This window comes from Strongylocentrotus purpuratus, unplaced genomic scaffold (genome assembly GCF_000002235.5).
Source record: "Strongylocentrotus purpuratus isolate Spur 01 unplaced genomic scaffold, Spur_5.0 spur5_scaffold_10, whole genome shotgun sequence".
In the NCBI taxonomy this organism is placed as follows: domain Eukaryota; kingdom Metazoa; phylum Echinodermata; class Echinoidea; order Camarodonta; family Strongylocentrotidae; genus Strongylocentrotus; species Strongylocentrotus purpuratus.
Genome location: NW_022145595.1, coordinates 26,723,878 through 26,738,415, shown reverse-complemented (window position 1 = coordinate 26,738,415; position 14,538 = coordinate 26,723,878). Strand labels below are relative to the sequence as shown.

Genomic DNA, 14,538 nt, shown 5'->3' with positions numbered 1-14,538 from the left:
ATGGATGATTATGTCCAATCTGAGTGGTACTTTGTGTCAGAATTGAAGCACTTTTTTCACAACCGAATGTGGTCAAAGTGCATTCAGGAGAGCTTGCACTGAATTCTTCCCCGAGAGAGGACCTGTGTTCCAAGGTCAAGGCTCTTGTATTCTGTCCTTGATATCTTGTGTGTGTGCATCAATCAGCCATGATCTCGGGTTGTTGAGTTCATCTCATCCACTTCCTTGGCATCAGGGTATGTAGTTGTGCTTTCTGGTTTGCAGGTAATCACTAGAAGCACTCATCTTGAAGGGTGGTATGTCCTTGGTGTTCCATCTGATGGTAAAGTTAGCAGGAATGTAGATAGAAAACAAAAGGAATTGTTATTGAGAAATTTGCGTTGTTGGGGTGTCTTCCAAGCAAGTTTGTATCCCTCAGAGAATTACAAGGTGAATGTAGTAGATGTACTTGCCTCCTTTGTTTAGGAGCTTGTTCTTCCTGTAGGTATTAGGAATGCATTATGGGGTGAGATTTGAATTGATTTGAATCTTTTTCCGTATAAAAAGAAGTACAATAATCGAAACATTACACAATATGTAGACATACTATTAGAGATAAATGGCTGGATGGATGGCCGGCCAGCCCTACTCGGCATCCAAAAACATGGTGGCCCTGTTCAAACGAGGGGTAGGAAGGACTTTGGATTGGTTGGTATGTGTGCTATATCCTCTTTGGCATGGGTTACGGTCTTTGATCCATAACGACCTGTAGCTTGAATCTTGATGCCCCTTTGGTGGCGTGGCTTTTTCGAAAAATGAACCCTCGACGGGATCTTCAGTAGGGTTGAGAAGGCACTTGCCGCTACCTCGTAGATATTTTCGTTTGGTCTGGATAGTGCTTCAGACTTTGGGTAACTACATGTGCAATCCTGGAAGACTCCTTGTTTTGGGATAGCCTTGTAGCTGATGTGATGTACTGTGGGAGGCAGGTAGGATAGTATTGGAACAATTCATCATTGTGACCTCATTGTGTGAGGTCATGGAATCCCTGAATGGGCAAAGAGAGTCAGCATAACAAGGTAAACAGTAACATACATGCAGATGATTTTACAGACCCCTTTTCAATTTGACCACCCATATTGTTTCTTTAGAAATTCCCTAAAGTATCTTGAAATCATGTTCGCTCTTCCTTTTGGGAGAATTTGTATCTTGATACCCATTATAAACAGACGGCTATACCTATTGTACATGACTCTAAATGGGGACAACTTGGTAGAATCCTGTCTGGTAGTGCGATATGCAAAAAGGATGGTGTTAATCCTCTCATCCCAATCAACACAGTCCCCTCTCACCGAATTTTCCAGACATTTGATCAAGGTTTGATTAAACCTTTCACACAGGCCATTTGTTTGTGGGTGATATGCTGATGAGACATGGTGTTTGGTACCCGTCAGCTTCAGCATCTCTGCCACTAAGTCGTCGTTGAATTTTCTCCCCTGGTCGGTGACAATTGATGCAGGAAAGCCTAACCTATGCACAGAGAAAAAGATTATTATAGGACAACAAAACAAAAGGAAAGATTTGACAATTAGTTCACTTTGGTAGCCAAATTTTAAAAGTTGTGAACGAATCAGGTTCCCTAGTCCAACACCTGGTCATTTCTAGACGCGTGTATCCTCTCTTCAAACAAGAGACTGGGAAGTTCTTTCTAATCTTCCTCAAGCTTCAAAATATTTTGCATATTATCACAACCAGATGATTCTACAGTATTTTGATCAAACCCTCATGCACCTCACAACACACATATCATTAAAGCAGCAACAGTTTTCAAAACACGCCCCAAGTTTTGCCTGTAGGTATGACTGGTGGTTTGAATGAATAATGCCTCACCTACTCGCTCTGCTCATGCACATAAATTAACATAAATCAACATAAACATGAATATGTATGAGGTTGGTATCAATATATACATTTATATACTGGAAGAGAAAGCCACACCAGGACATATGAATTACAGAAGTCGATATGAAAAGCCTCTGCTTGGAAGTAAATGTATCAAGTATACTGGCCTTAGAGAAATGCACTTTGATGAAGCTCCATAGGCCGAGATATTCCTGCATATGAAGGATCCTCATGTAAAGAAGATACTTGGTATTTAGAGTTATGTAGTAAGCAAGACATCCCTTAATGGATTAGACAGAGGTTGAAAAAGTATGTAGAGAGTTCTAAGAGTGCGTTTGTGGTATTGACTCTGGCCGGGTATACCGCATCATTTCTTGAGTTGATGTTACTTGAGTTTGAAATGTTAGAGAGTGTCTTGAGTAAAATTTACTCGCTGGATGCAACGTTTGGATGCGGGCTTGAAATTCAAACTCCGCGCCAGTATATCAGAATGTTTTTCAAAGATGTGTAAGAACGACTGGAAGAAATGAAAGTGATAACTTTTTTGAAGATGTGGTCAACGTTGTTCATCTTAGCCTAGGTGAAAGAAAAGATACACACAGCAGAACAGGTCTTTGCTTCGAGATGATATCAGATATGTGTTGTATGGTAGTCGAAAGCGACTAGTGGTAGTTTCGTCTTTCCCATTCTTTACTTCTGTTATTCCTCCAATATATTTGTTTTCTTATCATTTCTGGTTTACATACAAGTAGATCTGTAGCAAAGTTGTTGATGTACTAGGCATCCAAATGTACTAGTGTTGATTTTAATCTTAGTTTTCTATTAAGAAACAAGTCAAAGTGGTTTGTTGTGGTTACGGAGGAGTATGTATCAAAACTCCTTTTATCAATGATGTTCAAATTAAGGAACATTAGTCTGAGGTATTATGTGATTCAATGGGCTTTGAAATACAGTTGCCGATATGAGGTCAGATCTGTAAGAAGTTTGTCAAGTTTTGTATTCATTCTGAAGTAAATTGATCTACAGGGATTGTAGATGACTTCTACAAAATATGAAAAACTGCGAGAGTTTTGTGTTAAAGGTGGAATTTCCACAAAAATGCTTCTGGTGCATTATTTAGTTCTCCAGCCGGATTTCCAAAGATTAATCATTCCAAAACTTTTAGTTTAAAAAGTAGATAAACAAGAAGTTTTAGATATATGTGCAAGTTGAAGGCTGATATAAGATCTACTTTGCTGATGACTTTTTTTTGTCAAATGTTTTGTACTTTTGTATATGCATGCGTTTAGTATGTTCTGTTCGTGTTTGATTGCCAGATGGCTGGCAAGTCCAAGATCTAAATAAAAGATCATTTATTGAACAACAAAGTATACCATTGTTATTGTGAATTTATTTTGCATACAACTCTTATACTTGTGTAAATTATGTTGTATAATAGCTAGGATCTAGATATATGTCATAGCTTATAATTCCATGTACCGGTAGTCTTTTGAATGAACAAAAATGTGATTAAAGAGGAGGTTGAGTTCTGGGAAGAGGTGAACAATTATTTGTGAGCGCTATCATTGTAATTATGCAAGTGTGGACACATTTTCCTGTAGTCCCATATACATCTTTCTTTGTACAGTGCTTGTAACTTGGACCAAATTATGATGATTCCAGAACCTTGCAGTACACACTTATAGTTATATGCTAGGTGATCAGCATTTTCTGATCGTTTCCACAATGCAATCGCATGACCAGAACTCAACTTTATCTTTAAATGCATCTTTACTCTCCACCAATCAGAATCACAGATCTTATATTTTAATTGATTTTAGTGGTGTACCGTGGCAACGATTTTATGCAACATTCTCTTGGTTTAATAAGTAATACACCGGCAGAATTTGGAAAAGTTGAAGGGTCCAATATATTTTCTTGATTTTCTCAGGATAAGTTGTGGCTTTTTTTTTTTAACACAAAAATGTTGAGAAGTCAAGGGTTTTGAAGGAAATGTGAGATACTGATCAATATCTTTTGCTGCAACTGATTCCCTTGATACATGACCATGATTCAAATGTTGATGAAATTGTTTCAAGTCTTACAACTCACAGGTAATGAAGTAAAGTTTCCAATTAAAGGAATAATTGGGAATTCTAAAGTGAGAACTATATTTAAATGGAAAAGCAGATCTATCCAGCCAAATAAATCATTCCTGTCCTAACACTTTTTGGAAGGCTATTTGATGAAATCAAACATCAAATCAATCTTTGAAAAACTAAATTAACTAATAATAATTAAAAAGTTCACCAAATAGACGTCTTTAGCTAACGATGAGTATTACCTTCAAGTTGGAGAGACATTTGGATTTCATGAACAACGGGGCAATTAAATCACAAACCACAAGAATACAGATCAAAACATTTTATTTACAATATGGACAAACATGTACACACATAAAATGTAATTAATTTGAATACATTAACTTTGTAAACATTTAAGATACCCACAAGGATATAAATGGATAGCTGAATTTGAGCTCTGCTACCAAGTATTTCTAAGCAAATCTGCCTAAAATTATATTAATGGAGGCATGGGCATCGAACAAAAAGTATACAACAACTACAACTCTGCTATTGGCCTATCATAAGGTTATACTGTGTAGCTGCTTGTAATGTAGATCCTATAAGGTGCTCCCATTCTCATATACCCCTTGTTAATCATAACATTTAATAGTTCGATATTATAATTTAGTGAAGACATTACGTTGATGATTTCACAGAAAGGTGTATTTTCTTCTTTTAGGGTCACATTCCTTTGATTACTCAAAAACCTATCAAATATCACAGATCACACAGGGTACTGACAATCTATTACTAGTATATGAATCACTGATCATATAAAAAATTCTCATTATTAAACTGAAAACTTGGTTTGAGAATACATCAACTGGGCAGCTATATGGAAGAGGAATGATGGAAACATTCAACTTTGAAATCCACAAAGAAACCAGACGGAATACATTCATAAGTGTCCCACAAACATTTTCTCCTTCTAATAGACATAACAATTTCATATATTGTAGTGACTTTAGCACTCTACTCACTCATATTTTATAGGCATGTGGAATTTTAAGAAAATTATTAAACTTTTCATTAAAATTGTGTTCATTGTAATTAAATCTTGTGTCTTCTGTAGTAGGAAAGGTAAACATGTACCTGGCTGTACCTGAATAGGAACAAGTTGGAGAAGAGCTGTGACAATATTTATCGCCCAAGAATTGATGCAGACCACTTTTACTTTATTTCAAAGATTTTTTTTTTTTAAAGTGTCTTCATCAATCATGGTACGAAAAATATAAACCAAAACACCTTTTCCTATTGTTGTTCATATTCAGCCGATGTCCTTGTCCATTCAGATTTACAGACTAAATCTGGTTGTATGACAGATATCAAAGTGCTGTGGCTCTCCAGAAAAAGTGTCTCGTAGTGAAGCGAAAGAATCTGCAGGTATTCCAGATAGAATTCATTGACATCTCCTTGGTCATTGTTCAGAGTCTCAATTAATTGTAAGATAAGAAAGATTTATTCAGCAGCTTGTTCCTGGCCTCCCCCATCACCACCCTCGGCTGGTTCACCCTCGGCCGGTGCATCAGCATCAGCAGCAGCAGCCGGTTCTTCTCCTCCTTCTTCCATCGGTGTTTCTCCTTCTTGTTGACCCTCCGCTGGCTCTGCTGCTGGTGTCTCCTAGGTACGAATATGAGAAAAGAAAAGGTGTTTTATCATCATAATACATTCAATTTCATCAACATGTTAGGGATTATAGCTACTGGAAACTACTACTAAAAATGCATGTTTGAAAATGTAAATAAATTAACATGATAATGAAGCCCTGAAAACTGAAGGGGTTTCCTGAACTTGCCGTTATTTTTTATAAAAAGCAGTGAAAAGTTGTATAAATAGCTGACTAGTGCTAACATGCTCAAGAGCATATAGTTCTATAGACCTTCCAAATATGTGTTACGATGAGATAATTGATTTTTTTTTCTTCTTCAAAATGCTAAAGGAAAATACTCAGATGAATTTTAATGCAAGACATGCAAATTTAAGCAACCTAATAAGCATTCTTTTCTTCTGTTGGAGCTGAATAGGTTTCTACCTAATAAGTGGATTAATCTAAATTGAAATCTAACCTCCTGTGTTTCTTGAGTTTCCTGGTTTGCTTGCTTGGCTTCATCATCCCCAGCCTCCTCACCCTCCATCACTGTCTCTAGGTTAGGTGCTCCAGGCAGATTGGAGCGATCCTTAGGAGCTGCATTCTTCTCTGCTGTCTCAGCTTCCTCTCTAGCTCTCTCTTCAGCCTGCTTGGTTGAGAGAATGGAGAAAAAAATATGGGTGAGAAAATATGATGCAAGTTGTATAAATATCTAAGCAAATATTCTAAGCTTGCTTCTTTAAAGCCCCTCTGCACTAGTTTGGCCAGGAGGGATTAGTCCTCCCTGCATGGTTACTGACATGTGATTATCTCATCAAATCAGCTCTCAATTAACATAAGAAAAAGGGGATCATGGGCGACCAATGGTCACCGCTTAGGCATTATTTGCTATATAGAGGGCGAAAGTAGCTATAAGTAGTGCAGTGGGGCTTTAAAGCAGTTCATATGATGAAATATATTTGTTTGGTATATCTGAGGAATTGTTCTGATCCATTCAAAGATTGCACTTTACAAATCATGGTATACAACTCACAACTTTGAGAGTATGTTTTGTCAAAAAATTGCATTTTCTATTAATCTACAATATGTGATTTATAATTATGCCTATTTACGGAACATAAAGTACACATACACTGTACATGTATGCATCGATAATATACTTCAGTTCTATTTGTCCACTTTCTCTAAACTTGTTTCATTACATAAGACTTTGTCATTTCAATAAGAATGACTTTCATTAAGTTTACTTGAATTAGTTTCATGTAAATGGATGTTTACTCAATCTGACAAATCAGAATTTACAAGAGTAGCATATTTAATTTAAACAGAAATGTTTACCAGTAGGGGAACAAAAAATCATGTATTGTCTTTTTTTTTATCAATCAGTCTTTAACATGTATTATGGGTAAGTCTGTTATGGACTTTATTTGATCTACAAATGAGACATAAAATGGGGATGGGGATTACTCACCTCTCTTGCTTCTTTCTCCTCTTGTGCTAACCTCTCTGCTTCTGCTCTCATCTTTTCTTGTCTCTCCTTCTCTTTCTCCGCCTCTATCCTCTCCCCGTCCAGTCTGACAGCTAGCTCTGCTTGCTGAGAATCAAGAAGGCACAATCAAGTTAGATAATAATAATAATAATAATAACAATATTTATAAAGCGCAACATATCCATCTCTAGAGATGCTCAAGGCGCATACAAATTATTTAAATTAATATTCAACATACTTAAGATTAAAGAAATATTAAATGTTAACTTACATTACATCACATAACTTCATGGTGCCATGGTACGTACAATGTGGCACAGTGTGATGGTTCGTTTTGCATGGGTTGTATAACAAGAACATTGAAATTTAACAATATGCATTGAGCATCAGGTGAGTTTTAAGCCCAGTTTTGAAAGTAGAAAGAGTGTTGGCTGTCTGAATAGAGAAAGATACCTTGTTAGGTTGGGTTGAGTATTAAGGGAATAATTGATTCCTTAAATCTTTGCTCAATAATAACAATAACAGTAGTATTGGACATTTCCACAGCCCGTGCCTGTATATTCACCACGCAAGGTGCTTGAGGTGTTCCTATATTTACCTCGGCTCTCGGCTAGGCTACCAATTTCGGTGCTCACAGCATTCAAGTAATTTCTTTCTTACTGAAACCCATATAACCTCTGGGTGGAGTACCTGGAGCATGAATACCTTAATCTGATAATTACAGTCTACTCTGGGAATAGCAGAAATAGACAATGCGGTACATTTTCCACACACCCTCATGTAACATTAATATAAGTGCATTGGATCACTGAGTAATGTGCTCAGGTATACGAGACAACACCCTTCTGGCTCTCAGCAGATGTCGTGTAAATCATGTAGTTTAGAGCCAACAAAACAACACATAATGCATTTTGGGCATTTTCATCTACATCTACACACAATATTCACATTACTTGTAAATGTTTCTGATCAAATGCATGATTTATAAGCAAACCTCATTTGCGCAGACTTCATTCTCCTTGTATTTATTGAGCCATTGTGCGATGTATTCAATTGGATCAAGAGGTCTCTTCTCTGCTACCTCTGCCAAAGCTCTAGTCAGGCAGTCTCCAAGATGTTTCTTTAGATATTCTGTGTCCATGTTGGATTATGAAACTGGTATAGGATGAAATAATCTGTAGCAATAGAAACAAAAAGAAACAGACTAAATACAGATATTTTTCACCCACATACCGATATTGCAAATGAAAACTTTATACCAGAGGTACAACTATTCTACAGCAACCACTGACTTACTCATTATGTAACTTGCCTGTAAAATCATCTGCCACTCACTAAGTATTCAAAATGTTTCCACTTGAAAACAGATTTAATTAATTTAGACTCGAGGCATTCAAATTCAAATTCAAATGATTTTATTTCTCATGCAAATTATAATACAAGAATAATTATATCACAACAAATATGCAATAAAACGACACAACATCTATAAGGTCTATGGAGATGTTATGAAGCTGACAGACTATTTCAGCAAGAGCTGACAAACATCAACATCTGTGGCATCCTGTGATGTTGATTATAGTTCTTCTGAAAGAATATTCCTAAGAGTCTGGAGGTTTTGAAGTTAAAACAATTTAAGGCTCAAGCTGTTTTAAAATGTAAAAAAATAGATAGGGTCAATAGACATTACTTTGAATGAATAACAAGCTACATGTACATCACTTCCATGTGAAAATGTGTGTTTATAAAACGTAAAGTATTGAAAATTCATCTAGTAATGCGCAAATTTGCAAGAAAGAAGATTGACGGCCTATGGAGATCTTGTAATGGATGTCACTTCTAAAGGAGGGCAGTGTTGCACATTGCAGTAACTTGTTTTCTTGTTAGATTAATTCAATTATTGATGGTAAATAAAACAAAGAAGAAAAATATGTGTAGTAGTAGGCTGGGCTCTTACTCCCATCTTGAGACCCTAAGTTTCTTTATGATTGGAAGTCCCAAGTCTGCACACTCAAGTCATAAGACCTGACTAAATTTGAACAAGAATTTCTCTCAAAATCTAATGCTAAATTTCATATAGATCTACATGTAATTCATGATAGATGTAATCTAAAGTAAAGGGCAACTTACTAGTCAAAATCTCATCAAACATTGAGCAAGAATAATGTAGAGTCTACATGTAATTTTCATTAGAAAAAGTCAGTGTCATTTTAATATTGCAAAAATAAACATGCCCATGCCTGAGCACTCAAATATTTAAAATCGATCTATGTTTAGTGAGTGATTTTTTAAACAATCGTTTTACTTCTGAAAAAACACAATGAAATTCGAAAATTTAGACTTTTCACAATATTTTTATTTATTTTTGTTACAAATTTGTATTCCTCTTAGTACAGTAATAAAACTTTGTGTTCACTGCACATTTTGTTTCATCAGAATCACGCAGTTACATTTAGATCTATGCAAAAACATGTTAATAATATTGAGTTTACGAGAATGGTCGTTGAGAGAAAAATACAGCCAAAGCAAAGCAAAGGCAAAGCAAAAGCAAAAGCAGGCTGGGCTTGGCTTGATTTGGCTTTGAATGTTTGGCTTTGGCTTGTAAAACTATTAATAGAACATGTGAGCAACAGCATCAAGATATTGGTGATTCTTGTCTCAAGACGGCTACGTGTTAAACACCACTCCGATCAAAGTTCAAATGTCGCAGATGCACCGTCGCCGATTTATAAGCTCGGTAACAAATTTTACAGGATAGACACTACACAAGAGTGGGCATATGGGACCGTTACACACTTTTATCTTGATGTTCACAGTCAAAGTTCAACTTAAATACAAAGATATGTCTACAATATTATTTGATCCAACAGTTAAGATTACTACGATATATCTCACCGTTTTCTGATCTCTCCTTCTTTTATTTACTCACTTCCTAGGCTGGATTAAGGTTCGGTTTATGGTACGGTTGCCAAGACAGATTTTGTTGCTGTATTCAAAACAAGCTCGTTCAATATTGTTTGAGAATTCGTCACTAAATTGCATATCAGGGTTTTTTTTTTAAACATAAAAAATATTTTAAAATATACATAAATTAATAAATATATTTTTTTTAAATTTATTTTAAATACAATTATATCATAACATGATAATGTCAACTTGATTTTATGAATATTTTTGACTTATCGCTGAGCCGAGAGTTCCAACCAGTACATAATAGAACTGTCATCGGCATCCCCAATCCACAGATGAGTATGAATTTACAAATAGTACCAAAATATAGAAGAAAAAAAAAGAAGAAATAAAGTGAAAGGCGTAAATATTCTAAAAAAGAATGAAACGCCGATAATACCAAACAACAACAACAACAACCCCAATCCACACATAATGACCCCACGGCCATCATCTCTCACTGGTGACAAACTTGTTACCGGTCTTCCACGTCGATTGATTGATTGATTGATTTTTATTCGACAAGCTTCCAACATACAACAATATACAATATAACAGATCAAAAAATAAGTCAGCTTGAACAGGATAACCCACGAAAGCTCGAGAGCTTATTTCCAGTGGAGGGGGGGGGGGGGGGGGGGGAGGCCGGGGCACAAAATGGCATGGGGTGAATTTCAGTAGCGTACGCAGGATTTTTACAAGGGGGGTTTTAACATTTATAAGCGGGGGGGGGGGGGGGGGGGGTAAGAGCACATTTTTTTTTTTGCTCCCGAAAATTTGCAAATCGCGCCGGCCACAAATTCGCTCGATGGGGGGGGGGGGCCTTATTTTTTGGGGGGGGGGTGGGGGCACGTGCGCCCTGTGCCCCCTGGATCCGTTCCTGTCCGTTACAGACATGTATACAATTAATAAGTTAAAATGGTAATATTTACAGACAGATAAGAAAATAAAAGAATTACTTATGTGAAAGATAATAATATTAAAAACAACCTTGTATGGCCGAGCTTACTTTTTTTTAAAGTTCATTATTCGTTTATGTATTCTTTATACAAAATACACAATATGAAATGTATTTGCACAACATGATGAAGATCAATTGATCATTGGGAAGGGGAGATTAAAGTATGTAAATTATTCCAATAGCTATAGCTTGCTGAGTGAGCTGCTAAAAGAGATTAGTTCATCAAGTATCTGGGAATTTATATAGACGAGAATTTACTTTCGAATGATCATGTGCAACATTTAATTTCCTTTAAAACAAAAGGTTCAACGTATAGGCCCCCTACAGCCTTTTTATTCTACAAAACTGTAATCCGATCTCAGTTTTACTAATGTAGTGTGGTGTAGGGAAGGGGCGGCGCCAGGTTATTTTGTTAGGGGGCGACTAAGGCGCGCCACGCAGAGGGAGGGGGCGGGGGGGGGGTGTCGTCTTTGTGCATACTTTTTGCCAAATTAAAGAGAAAACAGTCTTAAGTTCAACTAACAGGAACAAGAACGCAGGGGGTGTCTGAGGGGGGATGTGCCCCCCACAGATTTGAAGATTTTTTTTTTTTAATTGATGCATGAATGGCTCGATTTGGTGCATACTTTTTGCAAAATTAAAAAGAAAACAGTCTTAAGTTAAAGTAACAGGAACAAGAACGCAGGGGGTGTCTGAGGGGGGATGCCCCCCCCCCCCACAGATTTGAAGATTTGTTTGAAAGTGATGCATAAATAGCTCGATTTGGTGCATGATTTCGCCAAATTAAAAAGTTCCACTAACAGGAACAAGAAGGCAGGGGGGGGGGGGGGGGGGGGGGGGAGTGTCACCATATTTTTCAGAAGGATTGTTATAAATGAATTTTTCGTTTCCATTGAACAATCAACAATAAGGTTTAGGATATACAAGGGATTAATTTGATTTCTTTCAGTTGGCGAAGGTTTTTCATCGTATTAAACCAATGTTTGAACTTCCGGTAATGTGAATGTAATAATGTCGCGTCTAAATCTGATCGCCTGATTTGGCTTGCTTTTTCTGTCTTTTCTTCTTTTTCTCTATCTTTATTTTTTCCCTCTCCCCCTCCCTTACGTCATATTTTACATTTTATAGTTCTCTTTCTCCTGGCCTTTCTCCTTCTCGTCCCCTTCCTTTTCTTTTATTCTGTTTTTTTTCCTTTCTTCTCCTTCTTTTCCTTTCCTTTTCATTCTCCTTTTCCTCTTTCTCCTTCCTTTCCTCTTCCCTTTTTCAAAATGATAGGGGGCGGTTGCCCCCTGCCCCCCTGTGTCGCCTCCCCTGGTGTAGCGTAATATGAAGAGGTGGTGGAGCGACATCCAAAATGGGGGGGGGGGCACCAACAAAAAAGGGCACTTTCTGGAGAGAAAAAAGGGCACCTACAACGGGAAATCTCAAACCGAAAATATACATTTTTTTAAACATTTGTATATACCCCTATAATGTGATTACATTACCAGGGATGATTTATTTGTTTATCTTCATACATCATATAAGATATTGTTTAAGCATCATACCTTGCAGTTGGGTGTGATGGTCCGAAAAGTCATTTGCGAGCGAGGAAATTATTATGAAATTAGGGGCACGTTTAATGATGAGAGGAAAAGGGGACACTTATTGAAAGGGATAAGACACTTATTAGAACAGAACAGGAGCACGTGTCAAAGTACAAAGGGTAATTATCAGGAGTCAAAATTGGGGCACTTCTTACACCTAAAATAGAGGCACTCACCAGGGATAAATAAAAGGCACTTATGAGAATGGGAAATGGGCATTTGTCGATGGAAAAGAGGCAACCATCAGATTTTGATAGGGGCATTTATGAAAAAGGGATAGATTCCTTGTAAGAAAGGAAAAGGGGCACGTATCTATGTTTAAAGGGAAATTATCAGAGGTGAAAAGGGGCACTTATCGCATCTGAAAAGGGGCACTGACCATAAATGAAAAGAGGCACTTATGAGAATGAAAAAGGGGCACTAATAATAAAAGGAAATGCGCATTTGTTGAAAGAAAAGGGGCACCGATCAGATTTTAATAAGGGCATTTAATGGAGGTGAAAGGGGGCTTTTATGAAAAGGGGAAGGGGCACTTATAAAAAGGAAAAGAACATTTATTAGGAAGGAAAGGGGGCACGTGTCAAAATAAAGGGGGTTGTTTAGAGATGAAAAGAGCACTTTTCAGGAGGAAAAGGGGCACTTGTCAAAATAAAACGAGTATCTCTCAGAATTCAATAGGGTTTTACCAGAGATGACTTGAAAGGGGTACTAGCATGATAAAGAAAAGGGACTATTTTTTAGGTGAAAAGGGGCATTTATGAGAAGGGGAAGGGGTTCTTTTTTAAATGGGGGCACTTATCATAAGGAAAAGGAGCACTTATTAGAAAGGAAAGGAGGCACATATGAAAATATAAGGTGCGCTTATCCGAGATAAAAAGGTGTAGTTATTAAAAGAGGAAGGAAAAGGGGGCACTTGTCAAAGTAAAAGGGACACCTCTAAGATTTGAATAGAGCAATTATCAGATGTGAAGGGGTGCTTATCAAAAATGAAAAGGGGCGCTTCTCGTATCTGAAAAGGTGCACTTACTAGAAATTAAAAAGGGCACTTATGAGAATGGAAAATGGACACTTATTGCAAAGGAAAATGGGAACTTGTCGAAGGAAAAGGGGTACATGCCAAAATAAAAGGGGCACTTATTAGAGGTGAAAAGGGGGAGGGGGCACTTTAAAAAAATAATAATAATAATAATAATAATATTGGATTCCTATATAGCGCACGTATCGACCTTGCAAGGTCCTCAAGGCGCTCCAACATTACCCGGCTATGCTAGGCTGCCGATTTCGACTCTCACAGCATTTTAAGGAATTTCTTCCTACCGGTACCCATTTAACACCTGGGTGGAGAGTGGCAAATGTAGATCAATGTCTTGCCAAAGGACATTAGTGCCGCGGCGGGACTCGAACCGCGGACCTTGTGATCAACAGTCCGGCGACGTATCCATTCATCCACGACACCTCTAGGGGCACTTGTCAAAGTAAAAGGGGCATTTTTTTATGTAAAAAGGGGCACTTTTCTATGTAAAAAGGGGCACTTTTGGGGTACTTGAAAAAGTGGGGGTATTTTTAAATGAATAAGTTACAATTTATTGTTCCCCCTGTTACATATTTTTTCACAAATTATATTTTACATTTTCTCAGCTATGATTTTCATCAGTAAAGGTTAAGTCATTGATTTAAAAAGTCTTTCCAACTAAAGCTTGGTGCATGATCAGTGGCGGATTCCCCCCCCCCCGGTAAAAAAAAGGGGGGAGGAAAGGGGGAAGGGGGGAAAAGAAAAAGGGAGAACAATAGAAAAAGGAGAGGGAAAAGAAAGAAAAGGGAAGAGAGAAAGAAGAAGAAAAGAGGGAAGAGAGAGGAGAGAAAAAAAAGGGGGGGGGGGAGGAGAATAATGAGAAGGGAAAAGAAAGAAAGGGGGATGATATTATAAGAAGGTAATTTTTACCGGGAAAGGGACGGGGGCACGCAATTTGTTTGGTAGT

General features: G+C 37.3%; 1 protein-coding gene across 2 annotated transcripts; it reads right to left on the bottom strand.

Moving 5' to 3' along the window:
* Nucleotides 1-3,776: 3,776 nt before the first annotated feature.
* Nucleotides 3,777-10,076, bottom strand: LOC592523 (DPY30 domain-containing protein 1). Of its 2 annotated transcripts, none has more exons than XM_030979923.1 (5): nucleotides 9,959-10,076; nucleotides 8,058-8,238; nucleotides 7,046-7,168; nucleotides 6,053-6,223; nucleotides 3,777-5,606 (listed from the first exon to the last, which is right to left on the bottom strand). In XM_030979923.1, the coding sequence occupies exons 2-5, from the start codon at nucleotides 8,202-8,204 to the stop codon at nucleotides 5,445-5,447; spliced, it is 603 nt and encodes a 200-aa protein (XP_030835783.1). In that variant the 5' UTR covers nucleotides 8,205-8,238; nucleotides 9,959-10,076; the 3' UTR covers nucleotides 3,777-5,444. The 2 variants fall into 2 exon arrangements, with proteins under 2 accessions (XP_030835783.1, XP_797134.1); XM_792041.5 differs by having other exon boundaries at nucleotides 6,053-6,220.
* Between the last annotated feature and the right edge of the window lie 4,462 nt (nucleotides 10,077-14,538).

What these genes read in the sequence shown, in the direction of transcription:
- LOC592523 (XM_030979923.1), bottom strand. Translation starts at nt 8,204, where the DNA reads ATGGACACAGAATATCTAAAGAAACATCTTGGAGACTGCCTGACTAGA. An exon ending in AGGAGAAAGAAGCAAGAGAG is followed by an intron (nt 6,224 to 7,045) that starts GTGAGTAATCCC and finishes CTCTCAACCAAG; the next exon opens with CAGGCTGAAGAGAGAGCTAG. An exon ending in AAACTCAAGAAACACAGGAG is followed by an intron (nt 5,607 to 6,052) that starts GTTAGATTTCAA and finishes ATTCGTACCTAG; the next exon opens with GAGACACCAGCAGCAGAGCC.